The sequence below is a fragment of the Dendroctonus ponderosae genome, unplaced genomic scaffold (assembly GCF_020466585.1).
Source record: "Dendroctonus ponderosae isolate FM_Combo_2020 unplaced genomic scaffold, Dpon_F_20191213v2 Dpon_F_20191213_2, whole genome shotgun sequence".
Classification (NCBI taxonomy): Eukaryota; Metazoa; Arthropoda; class Insecta; order Coleoptera; family Curculionidae; genus Dendroctonus; species Dendroctonus ponderosae.
This window is the reverse complement of record NW_026018165.1, coordinates 18,325,830-18,336,236: the sequence shown is the minus strand read 5'-3', so window position 1 is coordinate 18,336,236 and position 10,407 is coordinate 18,325,830. Positions and strand designations below refer to the sequence as shown.

Sequence of the window (10,407 nt, the reverse complement as noted above, 5' to 3'; positions counted from 1 at the left end):
GGCTGGCTTGGGGGCCCCTTTATCGAAAGTGGTTGTAGCCGCGCCCGTTCAAGCCTACCAATTTAAGCTGCAAAATCCAGATTATACAGCGCCAGGAAGTCCAGCCCTTGAAATCAAGTCGATCAACCGCGATCAACTTTGCAGGATTATGAAAGATAGTCAAAATTGGACTTTGGAAAGGGACGAGGATCAAGCGGGCCCTTACATTTTCAGGTGAGTGAATTAACGAATAAAATAAGGATAAGTGGCGAAACGTCTGCACAGCCTAATAATCCGAAACTCTTCGATTGTTCAGTGTGTGAACTATTGCTACTGAGATCTGCATTTATGCGTTCTTCGTTGTGTGTGTGGCTGTTCAACAACTTGAAAACAAAAACAAAACAATATTTTTCATTTTGTAAAAAGTTTCGGCGACTTTTCGCGTCCTTTGCGTGCCGCTAATGAAAATATATGGCCACTGCCATGGTCTTTTATTAATGGTTGTTCGCGTTACGCTAGAAGTACCACCACGGGCAATGTCGGACGTATTAGGTAAAGCGTCTTAAGCACGGGTTCAGAAAGTGGAGCAACTCTTACGCAATAAGGCTTGCATGTTTATAGTGGCGGATTTACTGCGGGGAAATTTTGCGCTGGCTTTGCCTCAGATTACTGATCAAATGTTTACGGAAAATGGTGACAAACAAACAGGAGTTTCATTTGGAAGTTACTTAGTAAATCCATTAAATCCACTGCAAACTTTGTTTGAGTTTTTGCTTCAAAGAACCACTTTAAAAATAGGGCTGAGTTTCCAACCAGCTTGTAAAAGTCGCAAATTTATTTTCTATGATGCAAGTGACCCAAATTGAATCAACTCCCAGTTTTACCAGTATGTAAGACACAGCGTTGCGGCAATTGTCTAATAAATTGAAACCAAGGCATTTTTGCCCATTAAATATCATTAAGTATCAACCAATGACTAATAGGCCTCAAAATTTCGAGCAATATGATTTTTCGGTCTCGATTGCCACCATTCAATTAGAATCTACGCCTTTTCAGGTGTGCCATGTCATGGCAAAACACTCGGTATACTTTCCTTGACTTAGTTGTATAGTTGGGGAATTGTATCGGTGTATTGGATTTAACAGCACCATTTATTTACTCACGTTCTTCTTAATTTGCAGTATTTTGCCTAATTTGCATTACTCGGACGTAGTTAATTTATTCAAGTATTATCGAATTTTCGCTAATTAATTGGGCTGGGCTCATGAATTAATTGAGCCCCTTTTTATTCGCCAAGTGCATGTTTGAGTGCAAAATGTGGATTGGTCGAAGTTGCTAAACCCCTCGGTGAAAGGCAATGAAGCCATCGATTACTGCTTCTATTAGCAATCAATCGTCTAGACTTCTAAGCGATCGTAATTACGAACGTTCATGTTTACAATGCTATTGTATTATACAAAGTGAAGTGGCGAAAGGAAACAGTACTTGATTTTTTTAAAGCCTGTCCGAAATTGATTGCTCTGTCGACTGGGAGTAGGCGAGCGTTTAAATTGTTAATTCTTTGGCAATTGTTAATAATTAATGACTATCTTTTGCAAAAAAAAGGCTCAATTTTGGGCATTTTTCCATGGAGCCTTAAGCAAATTTGAACGAAAATCCATTACGGTTGCAATTGTTGTTCTAGTAAGGACCAATGGATTGCTTTCGATGACTCGAAATCCATCGACATTAAAGCAAAATACGTGAGAGTTCGAGGACTGGCTGGCATGGCCCTGAAAGACTTGGCCAATGATGGAGGGTCTGAATGCGATTCTACTATCTTGGAGTCGACTTTTAATGGTAACTAATTATTTGTTGGTTTAATGCCCAAGAGAAGTTATAAAATTTGTGATTAAAACCAATTTTCTTGCCTATATCAGAGTGTCAGTTTTCATAGGGAAGTTTGAACGAAGCAAACATTATTAAACTGTGCCATAACTTTTCAATGTATGACACCCATTTGGATATGCATTTGGAAACATTAGGAACTTTTAGACTGTTTAGGAATTTAAAAACAGGTTTCGATTGTCTTTTCAGGTCTTTCTAGACAAGCCAGAGCGCCTCGAGGAGCGGTACTTCGTTCTCTGGAAAGGGAGATTGTCGATTCATCTTCAAAGCCTTTGGACTCAGTCCAAATTTCTCCATTCAGAATATCCAGAATTATTGACACCGAAGGAAAAATTCACGTTATACGGCAGGTGAGGAATTTCGAAATACGTTTTGTTATATCAAAGTCTTATGTTTATTGTACGACTTGATATATATATTTTAAAAACAGGATTATGTTGGCTTATTATCACACTTATTAATCACACTAATTACTCACAAACTACCACCATCTTATTGCTAACCTCTAAATATAATTGTTTTAAATGTCAACCAACTAAGGAGGGCTTGTTTTACAAATGTTGACAAAAAACGCTGCGAGAAACAGCAAAAGTATATGCGATGGCCGGGAATCGAACCCGGATCAACTGCTTGGAAGGCAACTATGCTGACCATTACACCACCATCGCACATAAACAACCCTCGAATTGCACGCTTATGACCTAGCCATGCTCTAATTAGGCTCTAAAATAACAAATCCGCTTTATTTGCTTGAGAAATCATTCCAACATCCGCCGTTAATTAAAAAGATTCACTACTTTCATGCCACTAATAAAAATTGCTTAAGATTGCCAATCTTATTGCGAAATAAGAGCACTATTTGTCAATCTGTAATAAAAGACGTGAGGAAATTCTGTCTTTAAAGACAAAAATTTTCACCCAACAAACAATTATTATTTAAAACAAGTATTATACATTTTGCTTTTAAACCTACTTTAATAAAGGCGTAGGTATGTGCGATGGTGGTGTAATGGTCAGCATAGTTGCCTTCCAAGCAGTTGATCCGGGTTCGATTCCCGGCCATCGCAGTACTTTTGCAACTTTTCAGAACTTTTTTTTTTAGGATAGTAGAACCGAATTCCAATGTTCCAGACAGGGATACTTTGTGCATCCTCGATCCTGCAACAGATTCTATCGTTGCGTCAAATTCAACCAACTAAAAGAAGAGTACAACGTTTTCGAATTCGACTGTCCTGCAGGTACTTAATCGCATGTTTTGCCCATCTGGAAATTCCTGTTTACTCAAATAACGCAGGTCTGGCCTTTGACGAACGCGTGGAAGTGTGCGTTTGGCCCGGAAGCCTTCCTCATGGAACCCCGTGCTCGGGCAGCAGTGAGATCGCCCCAGTGCCCAGAGAAAGGTTCGTCTGCCCTTCGGAACCCGGTAAGCCCAAGGCGCCACCTCAATAACCCTCGCCCTACCAACTGTGGCCCTTTAGGATATTACGCCGACCCTGAAAACTGCCGCTGGTTCTTCGCCTGCTTGGACCACGGCAAGTCCCCACTGCAAGCCTACGAGTTCCGCTGTCCTTTCGGATTGGTGTTTGATGGCGACCGGCTGGTCTGTGAGTGGCCTTGGCTGGTACCCAAATGCTCCAATGGTGCCGCCTCCGGCCTGGACTCCGGATTCTACTATGGAGGCTCTCAAAATCAAGGCGCCCCTGGCCTTATCTTACAGAGCTACGACGGCCTTGGCAGTTTGGGGGCAGTGAAACTAGGAGGCGTTTCTGGAACAATCGAACGACCTCTCACAGCACTTTACACCAATGCCGCAAGCGGCGCTTTAGGCCTGGGGTACCCAAACCATCAAGGTTACATCGGAGGCGGAGGCGGTTTGAGCTACAAAGAGGCTCAGGCGTTGCAAAACGCCGGCTTTCTCAGAGTAAACAATGGGGTTGGGTACCAAGCCTCTGCACAGAGTGGACAGGTACGTTTGCGTATTAGTTGTTGTGAAACACTGCAGTTTCCTTCCTTTCCAGGCGGGCCTTAGCTATGTTTCCACTGGGTCTGCTGGTGGGGCTCACCAGCAAGGAGGAGCCCTTGTAGGAGGCGCAAGCTTAGGCTTAGGTAGTGACTATTACAACTCCGGTCAATATGAGGCCTCTTCAGGACAAGCCCAGGAGGAACCGCTTGAGGTCGCTTTGAGGAACGATGGTTCTAAGGGAGCCGCAGTCTCCTCTCAAAGTTTCACTCGGTACCACGGACTAACAGGGGGAAGTGCCAATAGCGCAGCAGGTTCCCACGAGTACAACCAGGGCAACTATGCTACTTCCAAGCCGGGGCTGCAGTCCATTGACTCTGCCAGTTATGGCAGCAATGGGTTGGACTTTGGAGCAAAACTGGTGGGCAATGGGGCTGGAGGCGCCAGCTACTCCCAATACCACGGGGAGAAGGAAGCTAAAAACAGCCTACAGTATGGAGGCGTCAATATTATTGGAGGAGGATATTCTGCAGTCGGTAAGATTGAAAAATTGCGTCCTCTAGGGAGGGCCCTAGTGTTGAACTTTCGAATATTTAGGGGCTCGCCCCCAACCAGGAAGCATCTAAATTAGATAAATATTAAATTAGTGCGATTTTTCAGGAACCTTATCGAACGTTAACATTTACCCCAACGGCCAGAGTCACGTAGTGACTGCCTCTCCTGAAGTACTCCCAGTAGCAAAAATCCCCACAGTCACCGCAGTTCCAGTGCCCGGAATCAAGGCTATTTCCGGCTTTGACACAATTCGAGGTACTCAAACCCAAATCTAGTATGCAATTTCCCTCAAAGAAACCTCCCATTTCAGGTGGGGTCATCGCAAATATCCCGGAACTGCAGTACAAAGTGAAATCCTTCGAAGATGCAGGTCTTTTCACCAACGGTTCCACCAACTTTGTGAACTTCGTTGTCACTTCAGCGCCGGCCAGTCAGCAAACTTACTCGCAAACTGGCGGCTACGCCTACAACAAGCCGGCTATTTCCTTTGAGGAAAAACCCGTTAAAACTGTGGGTGTCTCCACTGAGCCGAACCTCTACATCTCCAGCACTGGCGCGCCGCTTGGAGGCGTCGCTTACAGCACCCCAAAGCCCTTCACTGTGGTTCCAACTGGATACAGCTATGAAAAGCCTCTGGTGAAATTCGAAGAAACGCCCCAAGTTTCCAGCACTCCAGCCCCTCACAGTTACCAAGCCGTAGGCATAAGCCAAGAAAATGAGCAGGCCTCAGTTGTGTCTAAGTTCTCCTTCGGAAGTGCTGTGGGGCAACAAACAGGAACATCCGCAGGCTACTACTACCAACAGCCAGTTGCTGCCAACGAAATCCCGGAAGTCAAGCAGGAGCAGGTGGTTACTTACTATCAACCGCAGCAGTACTTCTACCAGCAACAGCCAGTTCCTCTAACTCAACAACCAGAGCGTCTATCGACTTACACCTATCAACCGCCAGTTCAAAGACGGCCTGCAGTCACTCCTTACACCTATCAGAACGTTGTGCAGCAAGCGGTGGGCGTGGTCTACAAACAGCCAGAAACTAGCCCCGTTCTACCTGTTCAGAGCGCCGCCTACCTGCCTATTAGGGGGCCTAGCTATCAATACATTCACTCGTATACCAACGAGCAGAATGCCAATAACGCCCAACATGACCGCTATGTGTATTCCACGCCGAGGCCCCTGGATGCAGGAAAACCTGCCCAGCCGGCCGTAGTAACCAGTTATTTCAACCTCCAAAGCTCCAAAGCCCAAGCCCAGAGTAACGCGCAACAAGCCAACGCGGGTTACACCTACTCCAAGCCTTCGGTTACCTTTGGGGAAGCGCCAGCATCATTTTCCACTCCAAAACCCGACTCTGCAGATATTAACAGCTACTTTAACGTGCAAACTTCCAAAGCTCAATCCCAAAGTAGCGCCCAACAAGCAAATGTGGGCTATGAATACTCCAAACCCTCAGTCAGCTTTGTGGAGACTCCAGTGGTAGTTTCAACCCCAGAACCCGCCCCTGCGGTTGTCAGCAGCTACTTTAACTTGCAAAGTTCCAAAGCTCAATCCCAAAGTAGCGCCCAACAAGCAAATGTGGGGTATGTTTACTCCAAACCCTCAGTCAGCTTCGTGGAGGCTCCAGTGGTAGTTTCAACCCCCCAACCCGCCCCTGCGGTTGTGAGCAGCTACTTTAACTTGCAAAGTTCCAAAGCTCAATCCCAAAGTAGCGCCCAACAAGCAAATGTGGGCTATGAATACTCCAAACCCTCAGTCAGCTTCGTGGAGGCTCCAGTGGTAGTTTCAACCCCCCAACCCGCCCCTGCGGTTGTCAGCAGCTACTTTAACTTGCAAACTTCCAAAGCTCAATCCCAAAGTAGCGCCCAACAAGCAAATGAGGGGTATGTTTACTCCAAACCCTCAGTCAGCTTCGTGGAGGCTCCAGTGGTAGTTTCAACCCCTAAACCTGCCTCTGCAGTAGCAAGCAGCTACTTTAACTTGCAAACCTCCAAGGCGCAAGCCCATAATGAACAGCAGCAAGCGAACGTGGGCTATACATACGCCAAGCCTTCAGTGAGCTTTGTGGAAGCTCCAAAACCCGCTCTTGCTGTAGTCAACAGCTACTTCAACCTGCAAAGCTCCAACGCCCAAGCCGAAAGGGGGGCGCAACACGAAAACGTAGGCTACACCTATTCCAAGCCCGCCATTGGCTTTGAAGAAACTCCCGTTAGATTTTCAACCTCCAAACCCTCCCCTAGCAGCTACTTTAGCTTCCAAAGCTCCAAAGCTCAAGCCGAGAGCAGCGCGCAGCAAGCAAATGCTGGCTACACCTACGCAAAGCCTTCCGTTAGCTTTGAAGAAGCTCCAAGGCGTGTTGAAGTGCCAACTCAACCCGCGGTTGTTTCCAGCTACTTCAACATTGCAGCCGCTCAAGCCAGCGCTGGCAACTTGCAGGAGGAAGTGAATGTCGAATACTCTCATCCACAGCGTCAGGAGCCTCAGCGGCCTCAAGGGGAGGTTGTGGGGGCTCCATACTCCACACCAAAACCATTCGCAGCTGTTTCCAGCTACTTCAACTTGGACGCCTCCAACTCGCATGCCCAGAGCGAGCAAAGGCAGGAGAACTACGGCTACACGTATTCAAAGCCTACAGAACTTCAGCACTCCCCTGCCAAACCGGCTGTGGTTAGCAGTTATTTCAACTTGGAAAGCGCGCATAGACCCAAACCCCAAACTCCCCCTGTGGAGCCCTACAGTTCCAGCTACTTCCACATAGGCAACTCCCAGGAGCAACCAGCGGGCCAAGGCTTCTATCAGGCAAACTCAGTGGTGTCATCCACCTCACGCCCACTCCTTGAAAGTAAACCGGCTGCAAGCTACAGTTTCACTTCAGGATCAACTACAGCGCAACCGATTCTAGTGCAGGAGGTGCCTTCGGCCAAACCGGCTGTAGTTAGCAGCTACTTCAATCAACCGCCCAGTAGGGGCTACGAGTACTCCAAGCCCGCCATCAGCTTCAACGAAGAACCGCAACCAGTCCAAGAGGAGGCTTTTGTTAAGAAGACTGCCTATGTAACTGGCCATTACGACGACGACTACCGGTACAAGAACAGGGGCAAAGTGGTGGTTGAAAGCTATAAACTTCCCCAGTATGAGGCGGCACTTGCCCCAACCGTTTACCAACAGCAACCTCAGGTGAGTCACTCTAGCAAACCTAGGGAATCACTCACAGTGGATGTTCCAGGTTGTTTACAACTATGTGCCCTCAACGCCAAGACCAACGCTCATCTCCACCATCAAAAGCATCGCGAAACAGCCAGTCTCGCCTGCACTAGTTAGATTCTACGACAACTACAGCTCCACTCCTGCAACATCCTCTGTTTCCCCAGAAGTCCTTAGCAGCACCAGCAGGCCCATATCCAGGTACTCTTTCAGTTCCCTGGACGAGCAGTATCAGTACAACAACCTGGTGAAAGCAACCACTTCAGAGCCGTTACGCACCTACTTGCCAGTAACGTCCACTGTCCGAATAGCTACTAGTTCGCCTAAGGTGTCCAAGGTGGTTGAGGAGTATGTGGCTCCAGAGGCCCGGGACTATTTGCTTCCTCAGGTCCGCACCAAGGCGCCCTCAAGGGAATATTTGCCAGTAGAAGTCACTACTCCTTCCCGCGAGTATTTGCCTGTTCGAGTGCGCACTAAGGCCCCTCCCAAGTACGTTGCAGTCGAAGTGGCAGCGCCTTCCAGAGAATACTTGCCATCCAGAAGGGTCAAAGTGACCAGCACAACATCGGCGCCTGAAATCACCACCTTGAGCAGAGAGTACCTCCCAGTGCGTGTCAGAGTGACCTCAACTGGTAGGCCATCCTGGTACTCCCCAATATCCACTCTCTAGGATCACTGTTTTTTCGCAGTCAAGCCCTCCAGGCCAGTAACCATTATCAAAGCAAACGACGCCCATCCTCTGCTCTCCGCCAAGCTGGGGGCTCAATGCACCTGTGTTTCCAATACCCTGAAGTTGAGGAAGAAGCAGAAAATTATCATCGTTGAGGATGAGGACGAAGACGACGGTTATGCGGTTGACGATGCCGGATACGAAGCGCAACGCGTGGTTGATATCACTCCAACTCCAGAGGTTTATGCGAAGAAAGTGGTCAGACCAGGGGCAGTTGGGGAAAACTACTACACCCCAGTAACCGACGTGTTCTACCAAAAGAACACCAGCCCGGCCCCAGATGCTTCGGATAAGGAAATTGTCAAGGCTGTCCGCACTGGGCTGAAGTTGGTGAAGCAGGCTGCCAAGGACGGGGCTAGGGAAGGTAAAGACGCACCCCCAATTGCATGTTTTCGGGAGATTTTGATGGGGAAAGTTAATTTCAGGCACCAGTGAGGTTCTGTCGAAGCACCTCGACCGTTACGGGCCGGGAGGAGTGCGAAGCAGATCTGAAACCCTCCAGGGAACCATCGACTGCCAAAGGGCCGGTCTTTTCAGACACCCTACAGAGTGCAACAAATTCTACGCCTGCCGATGGGATTGCACCAAGAACAGGTTCACTTTGCATGTGTTCAACTGCCCCGTTCAGTTAACGTTCGATAACAGTCTAGGGGCGTGTAATTGGCCCAGTCAGGGCCCAGCTTGCGTGGACAACACCTTGATTACGAGTGATTGAAGACCGGAAAGGTCTCGACAAAGTGGCCATATATTTAAAATAAATCATTTAATGGTGTAGGTTCGTGGTATCTATGTCTGCTTGCCATTTAAGCGCTCCAAGAGTGATCTGCATTTTTGTTTCATCAAGGCTGTTGTCGAAAGTGTACATTTCTATTCTTAAGTCTGAATGCTGAGAACACTCGCGCTTTCATTGTCACTTAACTTTATTTATTGCATTTCATATTCACTTCATGTAAAGAAACATTTGTCATTTATGTAACATAGTTTGCGTAGGAAATAAAAATGTTAAAAGCAGTTTTTGTCGGTTGTTTTGAGCGTTCACGATCTTTAAACGGCGATTTCTTCCTTATTAATGACCCAAACACTTTGTAAATGCATATTTGTGAGCTTTTTACGTCGAAAGGAATCCATTGAGCTCAAAAAACACGCATGTGAAATTTTGATTTTTGGCCGAAATTTTTCCAAGAGTGGTCCAAAAAATTAAAATTTTCTCAAAATGTCTTAAATTTTGCATCATTTTAAGCTCACGGAAGCGAGGAATGCATCGAACTCATTCAAAATGTTTTAGGTCACATCGGTTCCAGTCCGGATCTCTGGTATCAAAAACTGGGAAATTCCTCACATACTTCGAAATACAGAAAAATCGAAATTTGCTCAAATAAGTTCGAATTTAACACAGATCACTCCCTCAGGCCGAGAATTGAACGTTTCACTAACAAACATTGGCCGTTTTCCAATGTAATATTTACCAATTTAATGCAAATATTCTTACAGGAACACGTCAAAATTGTAACTCCGTTTGTAATGTTTTAGAAAACATCAAAGTAGTCAATTTTTAAGATTAATTTTGTAGAAAAACCAGACTTTTTGACTAATAATATAATTTTGTACTGATTATTTGCTCTTGATATATTTCTTTTCGTAAAAACAGCCACTTAAGCCTATTTGGGTACTATTCTACAACCTCAAACTACATTTATTGGTAAAACAAGTACATCCATAACATAGTAATTATTTAACAAAAAATGGCAAAATCCATAAAAGCCTTTCAGCCTGCAAGATTAAAATAGTCTGTCATGTAATAATGTAATACATATGTTTCTTCATTTGTACTTGTAATTAGTAAGCGTAAAAACAGATTTAAAAATTTTTCCATGAACTTTACCTTATACGTATATTGTACGTACTTTCCTGACTGTGTTTCAATTCCAAATCAAAATCAAATCCTGGGTTCTTCAGTCATTTATTGTCTATTTATCAATTAAAAAAACGTTTCGGTGTTTTCCAAAATACATGCCAAGGCGTAAAGTAGCAACAACGCTACACATTGAAACTGATGATGGTGGAAAACACCGAAACGTTTTTTTAATTGATAAATAGA

At 45.7% G+C, this 10,407-nt stretch overlaps 2 protein-coding genes and 2 non-coding genes across 4 annotated transcripts in view; 2 read left to right on the top strand and 2 right to left on the bottom strand.

Moving 5' to 3' along the window:
• LOC109545326 overlaps nt 1-9,320 on the top strand; it is a gene marked incomplete in the record, with an annotated part of 13,548 nt that extends 4,228 nt beyond the window's left edge. Inside the window, 12 exon segments of the mRNA XM_048663914.1 lie at nt 1-213; nt 1,664-1,818; nt 2,056-2,216; nt 2,969-3,104; nt 3,161-3,289; nt 3,345-3,832; nt 3,885-4,362; nt 4,487-4,636; nt 4,692-7,552; nt 7,602-8,211; nt 8,269-8,673; nt 8,735-9,320. Of these exon segments, the coding sequence (XP_048519871.1) occupies nt 1-213; nt 1,664-1,818; nt 2,056-2,216; nt 2,969-3,104; nt 3,161-3,289; nt 3,345-3,832; nt 3,885-4,362; nt 4,487-4,636; nt 4,692-7,552; nt 7,602-8,211; nt 8,269-8,673; nt 8,735-9,024 (6,076 nt within the window).
• On the bottom strand, nt 2,463-2,534 carry Trnag-ucc. The gene has a single exon. It is a non-coding gene; the product is annotated as a tRNA-Gly (tRNA).
• Nucleotides 2,862-2,933, top strand: Trnag-ucc. The gene has a single exon. It is a non-coding gene; the product is annotated as a tRNA-Gly (tRNA).
• Nucleotides 9,321-9,909: 589 nt separating the features above from the next.
• Nucleotides 9,910-10,407, bottom strand: part of LOC109545325 (protein snakeskin) — a gene marked incomplete in the record, with an annotated part of 4,253 nt that continues 3,755 nt past the window's right edge. Inside the window, 1 exon segment of the mRNA XM_048663913.1 lies at nt 9,910-10,240.